Below are 23,834 nucleotides of genomic sequence, written 5' to 3'. Positions count from 1 at the left end.
TTTCTGCTGATTATAAAATTCTTGAATTGACATTGTAAACCATAAGTGATTGGCTTTACAAACATCTTGATGTCAATTTGATATTTCTTAATTATTAACACATGATTCTGACAGATTTCTGATTTGTTCATTTTGGCATCAATAACAACAACAAGAAATAATCGTCAAAACACTAATGATATCTCATACTATATCAATGTATATTTTACATGCTGTATCTACAATATATCATTGACGTAAATTTAAGTCATGTGATCTTATTTACAATAAACAATCCTAGTTAATTACGTATAGTTGTTATTCCAATGAAAAAGACATTGTTTTAATAAACCAATTTTTCAAGACATTTCAACTACATGGCTGAGAGGGAAAATAAAGAACTGAAGAAGGCCAATGGCCGAAACATCTTGAAAAATTGGTTTACTTATACAATTATATATAGTATGTTCCCTATTGGAATTTTGAAAACAAGGACATTGTTTTAAATTAGAAAAAAAACCTAAAAGACAGTTCAAGGTTGTGTTTGCAAAATAGCCTAAAGAAGCTAGGTTAAATACTGAGCTGTGTTGATAGAAAACGACTTTATGCAAAAGAAGAGGGACAAAAGATACCAAAGGGATAGTCAAACTCATAAATCTAAAACAAACTGACAAGCCATGGCTAAAAATGAAAAAAGACAAACAGAAAAACAATAGTAAACATGACACAACATAGAAAACTGAAGAATAAACAATACGAACCCCACCAAAAACTAGGGGTGATCTCAGGTGTTCCGGAAGGGTAAACGACTTTATGCAAATCAACATCAATACATTTGATAACCAAATTCAGTGTTGAAAAAAAGTCTACAGAAAGTCTGGGACTGTTTGCAAGTTGAATTGTTAATCAAATGTTACAAAACGGACCAAACATCCTCTTTTATTTCATTTGATTTCGTAATGAATGTTTCAAAATCAATCATCAGGTCTTATACATTTACAGTCTTGTATTATTTTAATTTTAGTTTCTTGTGTACAATTTGGAAATTAGTATGGCGTTCATTATCACTGAACTAGTATATATTTGTTTAGGGGCCAGCTGAAGAACGCCTCCGGGTGCGGGAATTTCTTGCTACATTGAAGACCTGTTGGTGACCTTCTGCTGTTGTTTTTTTCAATGGTCGGGTTGTTGTCTCTTTGGCACATTCCCCATTTCCATTCTCAATTTAATTTGTTAACCAAATTCAGTGTTGAAAAAAAGTCTACAGAAAGTCTGGGACTGTTTGCAAGTTGAATTGTTAATCAAATGTTACAAAACGGACCAAACATCCTCTTTTATTTCATTTGACTTCGTAATGAATGTTTCAAAATCAATCACTTAATTGCATAATGTTAGATTTTTATCCAACGCTGCTCATATGTTCAATTTATTTAATTCTTTAAAAGTCATTTGGGATAAATATTCATATACTAACTCTCGAAGCTGTTACAGTTAAATTGATTAAAAAACTTTGAAATTTTATTTTTCAATTGTTAGAACAAAAACAAATTTAGAAATATATCTATATCACTTCAATATATAAATTCTCAAATATTTTACCATTGAAAGGACAAATTGATTTTAAACTGTTAAACATAAACAAAAACAATTTAAAAGCAATAAAACAGTTGAAACAAAGAAGTGTGATGTTCACTTGCATGGCTGAATAAAAGAAAAAAACCAACATATATAGTACTTTAAACTACAAATAGATTTTAATAGTTATATGTCCAATACTGTAAAATATAAATAAATTAAAAGTACAAATATCTGCAAATATATAGGAAATGACATTTTGCCACTATAGTGCTAAAAAGATATGCTTATAAAACATATTGATTTCAAATTAAAAAAAAACAAACTTTAAGATTGATTCAAATTAAGATATGTTTTGCCATATAAATTTGTAACCGTACGTATAATGTGTGTTACAAGTACTAAAGTTAAGTGATTATTATATTGTAAATTTCACTTATTTTCATGGATTCAGGTACTATTTTGTTTTTGTAGATTTTGCAAAGTTTACATACACTATAAGCCTGAAGAAAATTTGTTACTTTGAACATTTAAATTTGCGGTTCACTTGTACCCACAAACATTGTTATCACAATTGGCCGTTTCATAATCTAAAGCATCATGGGTAATTTCATTGTACGTACCCCAAAGTGAAAATAACGTTACGTCATTGGTTTAATTTCCATTGTTTATAACGTTTTAAACCAATCAAAACGCTTTGGTGTACACTTTTGAAAATATTACCTAGGATGCATTAGATTCTGAAACAGCGAATTACTCAACAATGAATCCCATATATAGTAAAATTGAGAATGGAAATAGTGAATGTGTCAAAGAGAAAATATGCATTAATAATGGATAAGTTGCAAGACAAGTTGGTCATCACGTTACTGATTTTTACTGAAATATTATTTATGAAATAATTATACTTCATCTGATACTTTATTGGAAATATTAATGTTATATTAGATTGGAATTATTGATGACCGGTTGTTGAACTAGTATTGTTTACTGTAGGCTATTATATCTGTGGAAATGACTATAGATCAGCTATATCATAGTGTGCTGATTGACGTCACAAGCTTTGTAATATCATAATAAGGGATTATAAAATGGAACGAACCTATAAGTTTGACTAAGTAATAATATGATATTTTGTCTGTTTTTGTAAGATTTATTAAATTTGTTTGAAGTTTAGCGGAACAATATTAGATCAGCAAATTATAAGTTTTTGGCTTCCCTCATCATGACTTTGTGGAAACTCTGAAATTTTAGAGTTTTTTTTTCTCTTATTGTCGAAGTGCTTCCTGTATTGATTGATCCTAGACTATGTTGGTCACTAAATTTGTTAGATTTGTAAAGTTTTTAGTTTGTTTTTTTCCTCATCCTTGTTAGAACAATGATTCTTTGAAATTATGGATTATTCCTTTTCACAGACCTTAGACTTTATATATTAGACTTAAAGAAATTGTTTATTTGTATTAAGCCCCCCCCCCCCCTCCCCCCCCCCCTTGCTTGAGGAAAGAATGTGATATATACGAGGGCCTTGATAGAGGGCTTACTGAAAACAATATGCCAACAAATAAAAAAGAGCAAAAGATAGAGAAAAGAAAACAATAGAGTGCTTGAATATTTGATATCAAGAATAGATAAAAAGTGTCAAAATAATTAAAATGACAACTGTGAATGATCTACTTGGACCACTTTGACACTGAGGCCCCCCCTCTAACAGGGGACAATAGTCTTCCATGTCATATGTCAATCTATATTTAAAATTGCTAGCCAAGCATGTTATCAATTTATCTTAATTTTTCAGGCCAGTATCACAGAGAAAATGATAACATGGATTATTTTTATCAGCTTGAAATCTGGAAGGGAAACATCACTGGAGCGCTCAGGATAGCAAGGGAAAGAGAAGAACTTTCAGACTGGCTTGTTGCTATGGCACCAATGGGTACGATATTATTATCTAAATCTCAGTTTTACATTCTGTATCTAAAGGTGCAATTTCAGATTTGTTGCTATGGCACCAATGGGTACAATATTATTATCTAAATCTTAGTTTTACATTCTGGATCTAAAGGTGCAATTTCAGATTCTGATGAATTCTGGGTAAAAAAAATCAAAAGAATTCTCTAATATGGCATACCTGTCAACTGACCAGGATTCTGCGGGTGTGACCCAGGATTTTCACAATTCTGAGGGATCACCCGCCGGGTCATTGAAATAACCCGGAAATTCCGAAAATGACCTGATTTCACCCGTATTTCTTAGCCTTGAGATTGATTTTCATAAGTAATATTCCTTTGAAATACTGGCAAATTCGTAATTCTTCCATGAACATGCAGTTCATCTAGCTATGTAAACTGTCAAATTAAGTGAGCCATTAAGTGCATGGCTTCACTTGACAGCTTTGGTGTCAAACACACTGTTGATTAACACCAATTACCTTAGCTTTAGGTCGTAAATAAATTGTTGTTTTACAAAGATATTTCAACTAAGAGTTACTTCCCCTTATTTGTCACCATTCAAAACTATTCCTTATATTTACGTTTTATGGGTGAAAAAGATTAAATCATAATAATATAAAATTCAAATACATATTAAAAAATAACTTTTTATTATTTTAATACCTTTATACAATTTTTAAAAAAAAGTTGAAAATTATTTTTTACATTTATACTTTCTTTGACTGTATTTATACTATATTTTATGATACTCTAATTTCCTTATCAATGAGAGATGAATGTTCATACATGTAATACCTCTACATAGTATGTTTAAAGGCTAGTTGTCTCATTTTAAAATTACATTTGAAAAATAAATTTTAGATGATGACAAAAAGTAAAGGACATAAGACTGTGATACACAAGTTTATAAAAATCTTTAAAAGTGTAATGAAATAATAATAAATAAGATTTAAAATGACTTAACCAAGTGAACATGCATTGATGTTTTGGTATCTTTGATATACATTATAAGAAAATGTACCATAAATACTGAAATTCAGCTCGAAAAAGTTTGTACGCGTTATGACCTGAGATTTGATTCTTCAATGCAGGTCATGACCTGCATTTTCATCGTCACAGGTTGACAGGTATGATATGGTATGGTTAGCAAACAGAATCCTAAACAAAGAGAGGTGAACGATACCAGCCGTCTGCACCAAAAACTTTTTCATCTACTAGTCCGGAAACTAAATATCAAAACTTGTCCCAATACAACTATATAAAATTTTGAAAATTTTCACTATTCCGAATCAATATTTACTAGTCTGGGGCGTCAGACTAGTGGCTAATGGTGCTGACTGTACCAGAAGGACATTCAAACTCATAAGTAAACAATAAACTGACAACTCCATGGCAAAAAAGATAAAAGACGAACAGATGAATAACAGTACACAAAACACAACAACTAAAGACTGCATGAGTAAAACATACCCAACCAACAACAGGGGGTGAGGGTAAGCGGACAACTCCATGGCTAAAAAGATAAAAGACGAACAGATGAATAACAGTACACAAAACACAACATAGAAAACTAAAGACTGCAAAGTGAGCAAAACATACCCAACCAACAACAAGGGGTGAGGGTAAGCAGACAACTTCATGGCAAAAAAGATAAAAGACGTACAGATGAATAACAGTACACAAGACACAACATAGAAAACTAAAGACTGCATGAGTAAAACATACCCAACCAACAACAAGGGGTGAGGGTAAGCGGACAACTTCATGGCAAAAAAGATAAAAGACATACAGATGCATAACAGTACACAAAACACAACATAGAAAACTAAAGACTGCATTAGTAAAACATACCCAACCATCAACAGGGGGTGAGGGTAAGCGGACAACTTCATGGCAAAAAAGATAAAAGACGAACAGACGAATAACAGTACACTAGACACAACATAGAAAACTAAAGACTGCAAGAGCAAAACATACCCAACCAACAACAGGGGGTGAGGGTAAGCGGACAACTCCATGGCTAAAAAGATAAAAGACGAACAGATGAATAACAGTACACAAAACACAACATAGAAAACTAAAGACTGCAAAGTGAGCAAAACATACCCAACCAACAACAGGGGGTGAGGGTAAGCGGACAACTTCATGGCAAAAAAGATAAAAGACGAACAGATGAATAACAGTACACAAGACACAACATAGAAAACTAAAGACTGCAAGAGCAAAACATACCCAACCAACAACAAGGGGGTGAGGGTAAGCGGACAACTCCATGGCTAAAAAGATAAAAGACGAACAGATGAATAACAGTACACAAAACAAAACAGAAAACTAAAGACTGCAAAGTGAGCAAAACATACCCAACCAACAACAGGGGGTGAGGGTAAGCGGACAACTTCATGGCAAAAAAGATAAAAGACGTACAGATGAATAACAGTACACAAGACACAACATAGAAAACTAAAGACTGCATGAGTAAAACATACCCAACCAACAACAGGGGGTGAGGGTAAGCGCCACATATGACACCTGTCATGTTGCTCATGTTAGTACAATCCTGGTTATATTCTATTTGGGTAGGTCACATTCAGGAAAAGGGGATAAAATAAGGAACATATCAATTGTCATTCTACTGATGATCACTGTTATGTTATTTTCTATTTGGACTATTAAATTAATCATTGTTGATTCTAAAATGGAAAATTTCACTGTTGGTACATCAAAATGGAAAATAATGGAAATAAGCTTATACCATTGGTTGAATTCCAATTGTTTAGGAGGTTACTAACCAGTCACAACATCTGCTTAGAATGTTTTATAAGCAATCACAACTTATCTTTAGAATAAAGTTAACCATTCACAATCTCCATTTCAAATAGTGTTAACCAATCACAATTAATTATTGCAAATTCAAAAAATGCTGCATATATTATATAAAGCTTTCAAAATTTAGAATGCCAGTTTATTTTTACAAAAGGCGTTCATTTATAAAACATTCAAGCAAAAATGAACTTAAAGAAATATAATATCACATATTGGTGAAGACAATATTTGGAAAACAGTTTTATGTAAACTTTAGAATTCAGTAAGACATTCAAATTTAAAATTTTGGATTTGGTTTGTTCAGTTTCTGTTTTATATTAACTAACTGTAAATGAACTCATCATAGATACCAGGACTAAATTTTGTATATGTGCAGACGCGCGTTTCGTCTACAAAAGACTCATCAGTGACGCTCGAGTCCAAAAAAATTAAAAAGGCCAAATAAAGTACAAAGTTGAAGAGCATTGAGGACCAAAATTCCTAAAAGTTTTGCAAAATTCAGCTAAAGTAATCTATGCCTGAGGTAGAAAAGCCTTAGTATTTCAATAACTGGTAAAGCAATAAGGGTGAACTCATAAAAAACGCCCTTGAGTTTTCTTTTCATAGGTGTTCATCTGTCTTAATTTATCAGGAAAAAAAACACTCTTTATTGTCAAGTAGCTAGCAAACAATTGGTTAACAAAATTACTTTTGAGGAAAAAAGGTATCTGATGAATGTTAAAAGTCAAAACTTATTGCTTAAGAGATCAATCAAAATACCAAACAAGTTAAAAGTTCATGGTCGTACTAGACTCTTTGTTGTTGATATGTCAGGTTTTAGGTCAGCCTGTTTCTAATCAGAAGTTGGTATATTATAACAAAATTAAATATTTTTGGTTGGGAACATGTCCTTTTGGGTTTAACCTGTATATTTTATTGATAGGTGTCATATGTTGTGATATGAACTGGATTGTATATTTTATTGTTTAATAAAATGTCAATAAGGGAGCTACCATTTGATTTTTAGGGGGGGGGGGCCTAGGAAGAAATTTGAAAAAAAATAGGCAGGACAGGAGTTTTGAGTAAAAAAAAAGGCAGGATGAGACACTTGCAAAAAAAAAAAGCCAGGACGACAATTTAGGTAAAAAAAGGTCAGGATAAACTTTAAAAAAATGCAGGACCGAACAGAGTGAAAAATAAAAAGGCAGGACAGAGATTACAGCTAAAAAAAAATGCAGGACAAAATTTTTCATCCTAGCCCCCCCCATAAAAATCAAATGGTAGCTCCCTTAATAGTTGTATAAAATGTCAATAAATGTAATGTATGTTAGTGCACAAAGGTACATACCAAGGGTCCGGAAACGGTCATATTTGCCTGTCTGTTACAATAAACAGTATGTACTACATACTGTTTATTGTAACAGACAGGACCTATCACATGGATGTATCTCTCACCTGTCCATGATGAGAAGGAGTACAGAAACAGCAAACTAATCGAAAATTGCCTTTGTATTTCTTCATTCTGTACTTTAACCATTTCAATTCCTCCACTGTAAGAATTGAACATACTTAATTATGAAAATGTGCCCATTCTTGATTACAGACTTCCTGCTTTAAATTCATGATAAGAATTGAACATTTCTTAATGGGAAAATTGAATCATGGGTTTTTCTATTTTTAGCTTCCTTTGAATCATGGGTAACTGTTTGTACAGACTATGCTATACAGTTGGAATTGGAGGGACAGTACCACAAGGCTGTGTCATACCTGTTGGCAGCACATAAAGTCTACGATGCGATAGACCTCTTCAAGAAACATAGACTCTTCAAGTTTGTATAGAAGACATTTTCTATAACTTTGTATAGATAAACATGTTTTGGCAATACTTTCATCTCACCAAATGCTATGGGGCATTAAGTTTTACCCTTACAAGTCTGTTCGTACATCCCTAAGTGGGTTTCTATTCTCTTACTCAACCAGTGTTTTGAAAGTTATTTAACCATGCTTATTACTTCAAAACACAGATTGACTTTGAATTTTGGTGGCGTCAGTTTAACCGTTCTTAAGTTATGGCCCTTTACATATGAAAAGATTGCTTAATTTTTCGTTTCTATTCTCTTAACTTTATTTTTGTTTAAAGGACATATTTCACCCCATATGAAAGTTTAATGTGTTGAATATGACTAACACGATATTGTGTTTTCCTGCATCCCAAAAAATATGTATTGCCTACATTTTTTTATTCAATCTTTCAATAAAATAGAAACCTAATTAATGTAAGATATGGAAGAAAACTGATTGTATCTTTCTTAATTACAGTCACAAACATAAAAACAAGTAATAAAAAAGATAAATAATTTATTTTTATTGTAAATAAAAGAATTCTTTACAGATTTAAGAGAATACTTGGGATTTTGATCAATAAAGCATTCATTGAAAATATTGCAGTTACGATAAAATATCTTCATAAATCAATCAACTGTGCCTTAGTTTATTCTGATATATTTAAATTTGAATGAAATTGTTTGTTTGTCTTAATGACATGGTCTTAATGAAAGAGTATTTAATAGAAGTGAATTATTGAGTTTTATAGATATTCTTAATTTTGTTGTTGCCTTTAAATGTTTCAAAAATTATTATTTAAAATGAAACTTCACCAAATGGGAGATAACTCTAACTGATGTTTTTCAATTGATTTATGAACAAAACAGAAAATAACTTTTATAATTATTTTTAGAGTTTAATTTTCTTATAACATCTGAATGTACTCTTCTTTTTCTTGTAAGAGCCCTATAAACATACAAAAGTGATGACTTATGTGTTAAAAGGATATATCGATACAAATAGAACATTTTTTTCTTTTATCACTTTTGACAAAATCACCACCTGCACTTCTAACAGTGGGAAGTTTCCCGTGTATTTCTGATTTAGGAATATAACCTCTGAAAAATTAAATATTTTGGGTTAAACCTATATATTTTATTGAGAGGTGTTATATTTTGTAACAAGAAATTTAGTGTATATATTTTATTGTTTATTAGAATAATATGTCAAAAATAAGGTGTGCAAGTCATGTTAGTTCAGAAAGGTCATTTTTTCACAAACATGTAGATGTATGTCTTAATTATTTTTATTAAAAAAATATTTTTGATAAGAAACACCCAAACAAAAAAAAAAAAAACAAACAAGCAATAGACTTATATAACATAGGATCTTTGTTTATATAGAAAACAAATCACGACTTTCAGATTTATTCTCAATTATTTGCTTAAATAAATTAAACTGTTAAAACACTAGAAATGCATTTATCATGTGCCATAATGCATCAATTACTGAAAACTGAATAAAATTAACATTTGTTTCGTTCTTTGGGTGTGAAAAAAAGTTGATGTTTAATTCTGTTGATAAAAAACAAATATCCATCTAAAGGTGTAAGGGCTGTTCCAGAAAATACTATGTCCCCCCCAGGGACGGCACTTTTTTTTAACCCCCACCACCCACAGAAATAAAATTTAATTAGAACAGCACTCCCTTTGCATTTTGGTATTTCAAATACAACCACCCACATAATATTTAAAAAAATTGCCTTCCCTGGGGGGGGGGACATAGTATTTTCTGGAACAGCCCTAAGAAGAAATTTTTATGTGTTTCAAAGCAGTTGATTGATCATATGGTTATGTCGCAAAATCTAGGTATTTCTATGGGATTATTCAAAATTGAATATAGGGGAGTGGGTTGTTGACGGCTTAATATCCAGAAGATCCCCACCCATACAATATCAATTAGAAATAAACTGCATCGTGTGAAATTTTGAAAATGTTTGAAATGGCCCCTACCATCCTTATATAATTAACATGCCTTCCAAACACACCCTACAACTAATGTTCAAACAGCCCAATTGAGATGTATCATTTGTTATGCTTTTTATGCTTGCAATATATATTTACACCCACGTTTATTTTTCTAAAAGCTAATATGTAGGTTGTAAACATTAACATATTGGTGTCAACTTTTAAAACATCAAATAGGAAGAAAGAAGGCTGAAGAAGTGACACTTTTCCAAAGGAATTTTTTTAGTTCAAAATTTTCTATAAAAGAAATAAATGTATTCATCAGAATTAAAGCACTTTTAATTTTTCCCCAGCATATGGCATGTGATATTCTTTCTAAAATATCTACTTTTGCTACCCATCAATTTTTGTTGAAAATACTTTTTGTGATTTATAAAATGTCTACATTGTATATTACAGAGAAGCTATAGCTTTGGCAAAAGTCAGATTATCTCCCTTTGACCCTGTGTTAGAAGATTTGTACACACTGTGGGCACACCAGCTGACTAAAGATGGCAACTATGAACAAGCAGCTAAATGGTATGAATATGTTCAGTAAAATAAAGACAGTCTGAATATAAGATAACTACCTTTGTATTAGCAGATATTGTAAAGTAAAAATTATTAGGTCTTTCCACTTTTTTGTGGAAAGACCTATTGTATTTCATCTGATTATTATTAATTTTTTTTTTTTTTTTCTTCCGCCAAATTTTTTTCTTGCATAGTTCGTTTCACAATATGTCGCTTAGATATTTCTTAGATTGTATCGTATAGTTTATGCGCTTTTAAATTTCACCCTCCTAAGTCGAACCTTTTTCTTTGTAAGAGTTATCTCCCTATTCACTGTTTATCATCAGAGTGCATCTTCTCGTAACAAAAAAAGATAGCGACAAAATTCTTTTTACAAATTGTTCGTTACATTCTCAGGAATATTTGGCTAATTTGGATCGAAGCAATTGAATGAAATTTATATGAGTTATCTACCTTTACAAAATAAATTTGTCTGTATGTGTTATTAACTTATAAAACATTTACGGTATAACCCTGGAATGTTTTTATTTGAGGCCCCTACGTCCTAACTTAGAAAATGAGGTCAAGGTCAAGTTCTCAATTGTGACTTATCCTTGTTTTTGCATTTTCTCCAGCGCTTTAAAAGATATGAATAAAAGAACAAGTGCATAATGATTGCTTTATGGTAATGAAGATATGTTACATTTGGTCTGATACAATCTCATGGCATCTTATAAATATTAGTGCCCCTGAAATGTCTAATTATAAGGTAAATTGATTATTACTCTAACTTGGTTCATTATAAAGCCAAATGACTTTTAACAAAAGATTGGGTGACATATGACCTTGAAAAATGACAACCGGAAGTGACCTTGAAAAAACCGGAAGTAGCCTTTTTTGGAATCCATAAATTTTTTAACGAACCCATTATTTATCGCATCAGTATGAATAAACTAGCTTCTTTTTATAATTTCTTTGATGTGGAATGACCTTCAATTGTTCTCTGAACGATTGGTTTTTGATTATTAAGTCTTTCCACTTTTCTGTGGAAAGACTTATTGTATTTGTTCTGATTATTTTTAATTTTTTTTTCTTCCGCCTAATTTTGTTCTTGCGATATTTGTTTCGCAATATGTCGCTTAAATATTTTGTATTTTGTATTGTATAGTTTATGCGCTTTTAAATTTCACCCTGCTAAGCCGAACCATTTTCTTTGTAAGAGTTATCTCCCTATTCACTGTTTATCATCAGAGTGCATCTCCTTGCTAACAATTTTGTGCAGACATACAAAAAACACTGTTGAAGCTGGGAAACTAGATTTCATTCATTAATTATACTCCTGTTATGAAGGATGGAACTGATAGGTTACCTCTGTCATCAGTCCCATGATAATTTGTCATTTCTCTCAGGAACTACCATTCAGATCTTACATAAATTGTATATCAACACAATGTCAGCATTCTTTACCCTTTGATGCATCTTACACATTCAATGCTCATCAAGTCTTGAACAAGAAGTCTTTAATATATATTCTTGCACACAACATGGCCATGTATGAAATTTTTGTCCCATTTTTCTTTCAAACAATTCTGAGACATCTGATATTTAATATCAAGTTTCTTTTGAGCATGCTATACAGTAATATGATGTTATATCCATCAGTCCTCCAACAGGATCCCTCATGGACTACTGTGGATTCACTTAATTTCTTGGGTATTTGATTTCGTGATTTTGCCAATTTCTCCACACAAAGCCTATAGAAAGAGTGTAGTTCCTTGAACATTTTAATTTGTGGTTCTACTGTTTACACAATAACCACAAAAATTGGTATCCAACCAATAATAATGAATCCACAGTACCTGTTTTGCAAATACTTATTAGTGCACTATAGGTCACAGAAACCCATCTTATGCAGCCACATCTGCAAGTTGAATACTGCTGCTAAATTCAATTTACCACATTTTTCTTTTCAGCCACTTGGCTATGAGACAGGTTCAGGATGCTGCTAACCTTCTGGCACGTAGATATAACCAGCCTAGTCTCCGTACAGCCTCCCATGTCTGTATGATAGCTAAAGACAAACAGCAGGGGTTGGTATACGCCCAGAAAGTAGTCCAGCAGTACCTTATACAGAACCAATGGAAAGAGGCATACAGCTTCCTCAAGGAAGACAAACATCTTCAGGTATAATTTACTGATTACTGTGGATTAAATGTTTTGTTATGCCCTCGCCATAGCAGATTTATGTGGATTAAATTTTTTGTTATATCCTCGCCATAGCAGATTTCTGTGGATTTAATTTTTTGTTATATCCTCGCCATAGCAGATTTCTGTGGATTTATATTTTTATGCCTCTGCTGAGCAGAAGTGTCATTAAGTTTTACCCTTGTCCCTCTTTACATCTGTTTGCCTCAACCAAACATTATGAAACTTATACACAATGCCTATTACAACAAAACACAGAATATGTACTAATTTGGGTAGCTCACTTTTACTGTACTTGAGTTATGTCCCTATATTACGTTATATGGATATGTTCCTATATTACGTTATATGCAAGGGAGCATCACATTGCCCATTTATTATTCCTTGGAAAGTATTTTACGTTGACTTCAGGAGTACAGGTAGATATAAATATTCCAACAAATGACAGTTTTGGTTATTTTTTGTATGCAGACTTTGGCAAAATTACGCAATTAGATATCCTTGAAGTTTCCTCTATCCGTGAAAATTGACACCTATTATAGGTCAAAGTACAGTCTTCAACAATGAGTCTCGGCTCACACTATACAGCCAACTATATTAAAAGGGCCCTAAAAAAGGGCTCTAAAAATTACTAGTGTAAAACCATTTAAACAGGAAAACCAACTGACTAATTATAATCTATATAAAAAACAAGAAACATTTATAAAACACAGCAGCATAAGAACAAAGATATAATAAACATGTGAAAACTCTCTCAAGTAAACAAGATAAATTAAAGAGAGACTGAATAAATCAAGACCAAAAAAGAAACAACAATAGACCAGTTTACAAGCACTACATAAAAAGACTGGGCAGCATGCACCCAACAAAAAAATTGTATATTGAAGCAGCTTTCTGCAGTTAAATCTTAAAAATTATCAAAATTTTTACTTCTGAAGCAAGAAATAGACATAAGGATTGCAATTTTTCTCCATTTCAGTTGTTATCTGCAGTAACAGCTATGCATGAGTTATTAGCAGTAGAGATCACAAAATGTGGTGACGACTTGCTCACCATAGAAAAGGACAATTTGACTGATTGGTCAGAGAAACTTCAAGTTACTCCTATTTTACCAGGTTTGTATAATTGTAAAATTAGTTGTAATATCTGTCATAATTGCACCAGACTTTTACAGACATATGACATGGAGTTTTGAACCTGCTAGATTCATATTTTTCATAGATATAGGAAGATGTGGTGTGAGTGCCAATGAGACAACTCTCCATACAAATAACAATTTAAAAAGTAAACCATTATAGGTTAAAGTACGGCCTTCAACACGGAGCCTTGGCTCACACCGAACAACAAGCTATAAAGGGCCCCAAAATTACTAGTGTAAAACCATTCAAACGGGAAAAACAACGGTCTAATCTATATAAACAAAACGAGAAACACGTATATATTACATAAACAAACGACAACTACTGTACATCAGATTCCTGACTTAGGATCACCACCATCAGGGATTTTTCTGGTTCCTATACCAAAACATGAATAAATCATTTCTGCTTTTATTTTTTTTTTGTTAATCTTTAATTTTTCTTTCACCTGACATAATTATGTTGTGCATCTGGTATTCTTGATCTGCTTAATTCTTAGGGGTATTACTCATATTAAAACATAGACTATATTGAGACATCAGGTGAGGAAAAAAGTAAAATAACAAAAATACTGAACACTGAGGAAAATTCTAAACAGAAGGTCCCTAAGCAAATGGCAAAATCAAAAGCTTAATTCATCAAACGAATGGATTACAACTGTCATATTCCTTTATACTTGGGACAGGTATTTTCTTAGAGAATGGTGGATAAAACAAACAAATATGTCAACAAAGAAAAACAAAAAAGCATATATACAAAACACGTTAGCAAAAACGATAGGCAATTAAGGAACATTTCTATTTCTAAAACAAGCACATTTTTTATGGAAATAATTGAGAACAGGCAGAAGTTGGGGAACTTTTTTTTACAAATTTAAAAAATGTTTATCATAATGTCTGGCAACTGTTTCAAAAAAGTATATTTCAGAACATTTTGAAAAATATTGAAAGGTTTTAAACTTGAGCTGTGGACTTAATACTATGAAATTATATACAGTAGAGAAGAGACACGTACAACTCTAAAATAATACAAAATATATATTTCTTTTTTTTTCAGATTTCATTTTAGACTCAGATGAGAATGATCCAATATCACCATGGCAACCAAACATTGTTGAAGGTCATACATTTCCCCACCATGTTTTGAGAATCTGGTATGGTAACCTAGGAATTACCATGGATACCAATAGTCTTGAGGAAATGTACAAGTCATTGAGTGTGTTGCATGCTGGGAGACAAGCTCAAACAGAACTACCACAAGTAAGCCTTATGTGTAAGACTTGGATTAACATTGTGAATACGGTGTAACCTGTCTTATCCGACACCTGAGTATTCCAACATCCTGCTTTAACCGACATATTTCCATGGTCCCAAAATATGCCTTTCCTTGCAGAAAAAAACCTGAGTTTCTGACACCCTGTTTAATCCAACATCTTTTTATGGTCCCCCAGTGTGTCTGATTAGGCAAGTTACATTGTAGTAATGTTTAGGTTTGATTGGTTTTTGAGAAGGGACCTTTGGTTACTTTTAAAAAAACTAAATTCCTCTTTGTACGTCATTTCTTTAAAAAGCATTATGAGGTGCCGTAAAGTTTTTGGTAAAAACAACTTCCTCTTAACAGAAAACCAATTATAAAAAAAAATCAAAACTATAGCAAAAGAAGTCACATTTCCTTTTAAAAAAACCTTCAAAATTTATTATGCCATCCTTTGAAAACTTGAAATTTAAGTAGATAAATGCTTAAAAGAAAGATAAGCCAAGAATATTTATGATCTTTTTCTATATTTCAATTAAAAATAAAGGCCATGTTTGCCATGGTATTCTCAAATGTGCCACTTAGATTTTCTTTTGGTTTTTGATGCACCAAACTATAAAAAAAAAAAAAAAATTGTACAAGGGGATAATTTGTTTTCTCCCTTATGACAACAAACTTCTCTTAGACACATCGACATTGAACTCATAAATTTTTAGACAGAACGGCATTTTTACAACTTAAGACATAATTATGCTAAATTATTTTGAAAAACCAAATTTTCTTACAATTTATTCAGAGACAACAACATAGGTTTGGAAAAAAAATAAAACTTGCATTTTAAAGTTTCATAGCTATGTTGTTATCAACGTTTCCTTTATCGAAAAATTCATCTCACATTCTTATCCCTTGTTCAACATCATAATATTAAATACAGTGCAACCTGTGTTATCCAACACACTTGGGGACCAGAAAATAATCTCGGATAATACTCAGGTTTTTTCTGCAAGGATAGGGATATTTTGGGACCATAAAAATGTGTCTGTTAAAGCAGGATGTTGGAATACTCAGGTGTTGGATTAGACAGGTTACACTGTACTTAAAAAAAATTACTACACTACCACTATAGGAAATAATCAATTGATATTTTTTGTTCTGCAACATCCAATAGGAAGATTCAGGGAAGTTGTGGCAATATCTGATACTTTATGAGTTATCTCCCTTTTGAAAGAAAAAGTTTGTCCACAGAATGAAAAATACAGTTGAGAATTTAAAAAGATTGTTTCGTTTTATAATGATTTGAAAACATGTCATTGTAAATAATAATTTTATTCATATTAGATTAATTCAATAAGTTAACCTCCTACGTCTAACCTTGATAATGACTGTGGAATGCAATAAAAATGTGACATATCTAATTTAATAGCTAATTTCCTATATTTTATGTACATGATTTACCACACAAATACCACACATCCAGCCAGATTTATGAAAAATTAATAAAGTGTGTTATGTAAACTGAATTTAAGAAGAAAATATTTCAATTTTTGAAATTCCAACTGAAGATTCAATAAATAGAAAAAAACTCTTTTTATTTGAAACTTATATAAAGGTATTGCAAATCAAATGAAATAAAATAAATTTTTAGGAATTAGGTATGATCTCCCAAGTTTGACAAATAACTTGCATTTTCAAATATTAAACAAAGGGAGATCACTGATCACATTTGAAATACAAGATTTTGCTAAATACAATATACATGTATTTTCTAATATCAAGTTCACATTCCAAAAAGATAGCAATTTTTACCCTCCTATGCTTAAACACTCTTTGGATGTCATGATGATTCAAGTTTTATTTGCGGTTTGTGATGTACATTCTATGAAGTTACATTTGTTTTGCTTACCCTTTGTTTTCATTATTTCAAATGGCAAAGGGATATATAAGCTAACTTACATTTTTAATTTCTGATAGCATAATTGATCTGTTACATTTCATGAAATCATATTTATTATTCTTACATAGTATTCAAAAAGAGGGGCGAAAGATACGAGAGGGACATTCACATAGTTTTCTACAATCCCAAAAATAAAAACATGTACTGCCAATCCAGTTATTTTTGAGTGTATTTATAATTGTGATTCATTATTGCGATATCAATAAATCTGCATACACATCTATATGTATACAGATATACAAATGAGAGTTCTTATTATTACAATACTCACATCAGTGGCAGATCAAGGGGGAGGCTTCCGGGGGTTGGAACCCCCCCCCTTTTTTGGGACGATCAATGCATTTGAATGGGGACATATATAGTTGGAACCCCCCCTTTTTTTTGACGATCAATGCATTTGAATGGGGACATATAGTTGGAACCCCCCCCCTTTTTTTTGACGATCAATGCATTTGAATGGGGACATATAGTTGGAACCCCCCCTTTTTTGTCCTGGGTTGGGACACCCCCCCCCCTTTTTGAAATGGCTGGATCTGCCATTGCACCCAGTCACATTATTCTCATTTGTAAATTTCTCTTTAATATTTGTGATTTTACAGTATCTGTTGATTTATTGTAGTTACTGGTACAGATCAGTATCGACCTAGTCCTATGTCTGCTGTCCTTGTTGATGTCCGAGACACCCATGGCAATCTCACATCTGTTGAAAGCTGTCAGTAGTCTACATGAAGCTAATCACTTACAAGTAATGGAAATATTGCTCAAATTGTTCCTTCCACAAGGTGAGTAATTGAGATAATTTGATAAACACAAACTGGATTTTTTATGTTTTAATGGCATTTTCAACACTATTGTGCTATTTCCTAGTGGTCAGTTGTTATTGGTAGAGAAAGCTGAAGTGAAAAGAAAAAATCAATGACATTGGCAAGAAAACTGACAAGCCTAGTCTGAATTAAGATTGGACATTAGCTTATCTGCACATTATGCAAATTCAGAAATTATTCCATTGTTTTTATTATTGCGAAAATTTGATAGGGTTATAATCACAATAATTAAAACTCGCATTTTGAAATTTCTTATATGAATTAAACAGGATTTTTCTCGATATTGCAAAAATTAAAATTGCATTTTTAATAGTTGGAAATGATTTTTTTTTTTTTTAAATGCACGCAATATTATCTGAATAAACAGTATAAGTCTCTCAAACTCAAAACAGTATTGTTGACAGACTTAAGTAATACAGTAGTTGGACTACCTAGATTACTTTAGTTTCTTGATGCTGTATAAGCCAATCAAAATAAATCATTTTTCATATTACTTTTTCATATTACTTAATTACACACCACATACTTCTTTCTCAATGTGAGAAATTAACGTATTTACACTTTTGGTATTTAGCTTGTTTTTGTCTCCGAATGACCTGAGATCTGCTCCGTATAACCTTCTGACGTCAAGCAACAAACTGTTTAATTGTGACATCAAATTTTTTAAGGAAGCTGGCTTGTCATGTTTTAGATTATTGGAATCCTCTGGTTTTATCCATTTGAATCCCTTGAAAAAATTTGCCCGGTGACCCACATTTTTCTTTTTGTAAATCTTTCACATGTATAGTTATAAGCCATCTGTAAAAGTCTTATAAAATTTTAATTACTTTTTAACAGTTTTTGAGAACTTCAACTTGTCAATGATAAAGCTATGAAAAGTCAAGAGAGAATATTTTCCCGCAAAATTTCAATGGCTAATATCTCGAAAACAAGCACGGTGACCTATATATTTTTTTTTGCTCTTTGGATTCCTTTATTAATCCCCTATCTATAAAAACTAGTAGTTTTTTGAAACGTTAATTACTTTGAAACGGAGAAGCAAACTACCTTAAATTGTGATGTCAAATTTTACGGGAACTAGTTTAACTATACGTAATGGTGGACAAATTTATATACAAGTGTAAATATATCTATTGATGTTAAACAGGGGAAGTAATCATAAGAGAAAGAATTATTGAGAACCAGTTAAGCTCCATTAAATGATATTTTATTATTCTTTTTGTATATTGTAGGGCCAAAATATATGTTGAAGTTACAACAAGAGATTACTGCCATGAGGGTGGTTATTAGTATGGAGAATAATATTGACTTTGATACGTCAAAAATGCACACGATCAAACGTTACATGTCCGAACTTAAGGACGAGGACTCTGTTTCAAATGGAGGCTTACGATGCAGGGAGTTAGACTGCCTTAGAGCTTATTATTTTGTGGCCATTTTGAATTATTTGCGAAAGAACTTAGGCAAAAAAGAAGATGAACAAAATGAAAGTGAAAGCTCAAAATTAGAAATCAAAAATGAAAGTAAGAGTGATGTGAAGGGAGATGATAAAATTGATTCAGTTGAAAATATACAAGGTATTGGAGAATGTGAAAATAACAATTCAAAAACTGAAGAAATCTCTAATACCAAAAGTGAGAAAGAAAATTCAGAAGCAAGCATTCAGTTGGGAAGTAAAAAATTGCCTTCTACATCTGATAGTAGTGTAAGTGCTTTGGCCTCTAGTTTTGACACTAGCATTAGCCTATCTGGTCAACTTGAGAGCATTAAATCATCTGATATCGAGGAAAATTTGGCAGAAAAAGTCAAATTTTACGTTAAATGTGATGATGACATGAATCCAGTTGCTGAATCAGCTGATCAAAGTTTAGTGAGCGGAAAAGGGGCAAGGCCAAAAACCTTTAGATTCTTGTCTTTTGAAACCCCTGAGTATCGTCTCAGTGTCTCGAAGCTTTCACATGTGGCTCGCGGTTTACTTTGGGATATACAGGGCAAACGTTATGCACTGACTGAAACATTAGGTTATATATACAAGGGAATTTCTCAACTTCTGCTGGACTTAAAACCTAGTTCAATTTCACCTTCACCTTCTCAAGCAGAAGTTAATTCTCAAACCATGGCAGAAAATCTTCCTTTGGACCATCAGGCAATACCAATGTCATATCCTGAAGTAGGTGGAGAGTCTGTTTCTGCAAGATCGTCTGTTAGTTCATTAATCGATTTTCAAGGGTCGGCTATGGGTAAAAAACGTCATTCCAGTGAGCCTGTCATTCAAAAACTTCAACCCCACGAGACACTAGATATGTGCCATCGTTCAGCATCAACAGGGAGTCAACCAAGTCTGGAAGCCATGTCTCTTCAATACTCTAGCATTGATAAAGATCTTATTGAGGATCCTGATTTATACATGTCGTCTGATTGGTTGATCAAGTCAAGGAAGGTTTTATGGGAGGATGAGCCTCATCATCCATTAGCAATTGTGCATTCTGGGAAAGAAAATTTAACCAGCATTATTAATCCTAATAAATACATTAATGTGCCTGATGAATGGTACAACATGCCTGCTGATCAAAAATATACAATGAAATATGTTACCATGGCAATACTGAAAGAGGAACAGGAGTACATGATGCAGGAGTTGAAAAACGGTCCTGATGCCATACAGGTAAAATTGCTAATAAGTTTTCTCTTCAAGAGTTATGCCACCTTTACAGCTGTAGCTTTTCTAAAAAGCTGTTCAAACACCACAATAAATCTGCCACTTACAAAATAATTAACTAACAAGTAGTTATTTATAATTTCCCGTTGAGTAAAAGCCAGAATTGGTATCTTCAACGTATACATACAGATACAGATATAAGGATTAATAACTTGATGACATGAATTAATTTACTGCACAGCAGACTGTTCCTAGCCATGGGTTTAATCTCTGGCTAAGTCAATCCATAGACTTTAAAATTGCTTTTATTAGTTATTCGCCAAGCACTGAACATTCAGAAGTTAAAGCAAAAACATAAAAGAAATGTTCTAGAGAAGAATGACATATATTCCTGCTTAATGTTACCTTGTGAGTAAAGACACTAAAAAAATGACTGTTTGTCAGTCTTGTACAAAAACATGTTCTTTTTGTAAAAAAATAATTTCCAGTTGTATGAAATTTTTTACTAATTTAACCGTTAGTGAGATTAATACTTATATTTTAGTTTGAACTTTTACAGTTAAGGAATGACTGTAATATTTTTTCTGTTTACATAGAGTGTAGGAAGAAATAACCTCAAAAATGTAGTGCACACTGAATAACGTGGGTAGTGGGTTATTTAAGTGTGTGCACCACAATTTTTTATGTTATTTCAAATAGACTGACAAAATATTACAGTTATTTCTTATAATTTAATTCTAAATTCCATTTTAAACCAGCTTAAATCATGAAAAAACGTTGATGACATTATGGTCTCATGACAAAATTGTGTCTATGATATGATAAACAAAGCAACGTCAGCCAATCAGAAGACATGTTACATCCAAAATTAATTATTTATTGATGATTTTTTTTTTAACAGACACCATTTCCTAACCCAATGGATTCTGTGAAACTGTTGCTAGTGATGTGTGGAAAGAGTGATTCCCTGACAGAAAACGAGAGACATATGTTTGCAGAGAAAATAGTCACATGGGCCATGAAATATGCTGTGTCATCACAACAGAAAGACTCTATAATAGATCACATGCATCAAGCTTTGACTCATTTGTAAATTTTATCGAAAAATTCATAAATCGTGTATAAACTCTTATATTTACTGTAACTATGGCAAAGGGGAAAATTCAAAAACTATAGTTGAAATGTGGAAATGTTAATAGTCTATTTCAAACTTTGGCCAACTGTGATATTGTTCTTTTAGTCATTTAAACCAAAAGATTAAGAATATATGCCATTGTTTAACAAGTTTCAACTCTTTAAACAGAAAAGATAAAGATTTACAGAATTGACCATAATGTTGTGAGGAAATTGAAATGTCTTTTATATGAGTTATTAAAAAAAAAAACCTTTCCTAAAACATTTTTTACCATTATTACCATTGTTAAACGATACACATGAGTCATTTTTCACATGTTTTAAAAAGTATACGAAATTATGTGAAATAGACAATATACTATATGTATATTTCTTTAAATATAGGACAATTTTGTATCATCTATGACCTTGTTCATATTGTTATGAAAAAATGTCAAGGATAATTTCGGTCCTGTCTATATATATAGCTATTGCCAAGGTCATACAGTATCTATCAGTCATTTTCACATGTTAATAGCCTTAGAATAATGTAAGAGAGACAATAAATTATATGTATATTTCTTAACACTGTATTGAACAATTTTTGTATCGTCTATACAGTACTTCCATCATTTTTAAAGTGTAGGGGAGACATGGAACCATTTGGAAACTTTTTCCCATAAAAATGAATCATTTCAGAATGTTTGGAATATACTTTGCAGGTCTTACTGATTAATAAATACATAGAATTTATTACAAATCTTAAGAAATTATGCTAATTCCATAATTGAAAATAATTCCAAGCGTAAATAATAGCCTGTTGTTTGTTATCTTTATAAAAAGCATACCGTAGGTATCAACTTTTCAGCAGCCAATCGGAGCAGCTAGATATTTAAATAGAAAATTGTTATGTCCCTTTAACGACAAAGATATTTTGACAAGGAGTCTTATTTCTTTCTTTTTCAATGCCATTTCATTTACATAAATGTAGGCTTGAAAAACCCTATTGGATAAATTGAATATTGTCAAATATTTTGTTCAGAATATATTCCCCTAAGCTTCTGTATGAAAGTTTTGTTGGTAATGCCCTATTATTTGATTCTATGGTAACTTTTTATGCCCCACCTACGATAGTAGAGGTGCATTATGTTTTCTGGTCTGTGCGTCCGTCCGTCCGTCCATCTGTCCGTTCGTCCGTCCGTCCATCTGTCCGTTCGTCCGTCCGTCCTTCTGTCCCGCTTCAGGTTAAAGTTTTTGGTCAAGGTAGTTTTTGATGAAGTTTAAGTCCAATCGACTTCAAACTTAGTACACATGTCCCCTATGATAGGATCTTTCTAATTTTAATGCCAAATTAGAGTTTTTACCCCAATTTCACGGTCCACTGAACATGGAAAATGATAGTGCGAGTGGGGCATTCGTGTACTGAGGACACATTCTTGTTCATTGTGTTTCAGTGTTTTTACTTTTTTGAATTCCTTTTACCTAAAATATCTGTATGGTAATTTTGCACTGAATTTTAGGTCTTATTAAATTACACCAGTAACTCATCCTTTTAAAATTTCAAGTATTTTTTTATTATTCAAAATTATAAGTCAAAACTCACCACCTGCACCAGTCAGCTTTCTTCTGATTCCAAAATTTACAAATATAACACCCATGCATATTTCGTGCTTAATATGTACTACATTCTGATATGTGCCTTTTTACTGGGCTAATTAGTGGTGTTACACCTTTTTTCACCACTGTTTAATGTAAAAAAAAAAAAAAATTGTAAGTGAAAGATGTTCAACTTTTGAGGTTTGATAATTTGACACCTATGGAGGGGGATAGGACCTTTATCGGGACTCCCGGATCGGGTGTTTTTAAGCTCGGGATTTATAAATGAAGCAAGCCCACTTATAAAAAAGTTAAAACATATTTTTTTGTAGAAGGGAAAATGTGATTTTGAATGAATTGCTCAAATGATTTAATTGAAGTGATAAAATATAAGTGCCTTTTTTTATTGGACATCTGCCTAATAAATAGTCATTTGAAATTAAGA

General features: G+C 32.0%; 1 protein-coding gene across 1 annotated transcript in view; it reads left to right on the top strand.

Annotated features, from left to right (window-relative positions):
- Positions 1–22,911, top strand: part of LOC139485895 (gem-associated protein 5-like) — a 178,831-nt gene extending 155,920 nt beyond the window's left edge. The window contains exons 19-27 of the mRNA XM_071270551.1: positions 3,350–3,487; positions 7,987–8,134; positions 10,556–10,675; positions 12,619–12,829; positions 13,830–13,965; positions 15,046–15,248; positions 17,817–17,979; positions 19,254–20,686; positions 21,582–22,911. Coding sequence (XP_071126652.1) covers positions 3,350–3,487; positions 7,987–8,134; positions 10,556–10,675; positions 12,619–12,829; positions 13,830–13,965; positions 15,046–15,248; positions 17,817–17,979; positions 19,254–20,686; positions 21,582–21,773 — 2,744 coding nt within the window. The 3' untranslated portion in view covers positions 21,774–22,911. The remainder of the gene's footprint in view (positions 1–3,349; positions 3,488–7,986; positions 8,135–10,555; positions 10,676–12,618; positions 12,830–13,829; positions 13,966–15,045; positions 15,249–17,816; positions 17,980–19,253; positions 20,687–21,581) is intronic.
- The last annotated feature ends 923 nt before the right edge of the window (positions 22,912–23,834 follow it).

The sequence above is a fragment of the Mytilus edulis genome, chromosome 8 (assembly GCF_963676685.1).
Source record: "Mytilus edulis chromosome 8, xbMytEdul2.2, whole genome shotgun sequence".
Classification (NCBI taxonomy): domain Eukaryota; kingdom Metazoa; phylum Mollusca; class Bivalvia; order Mytilida; family Mytilidae; genus Mytilus; species Mytilus edulis.
This window is presented reverse-complemented; position numbering and strand designations above follow the sequence as displayed.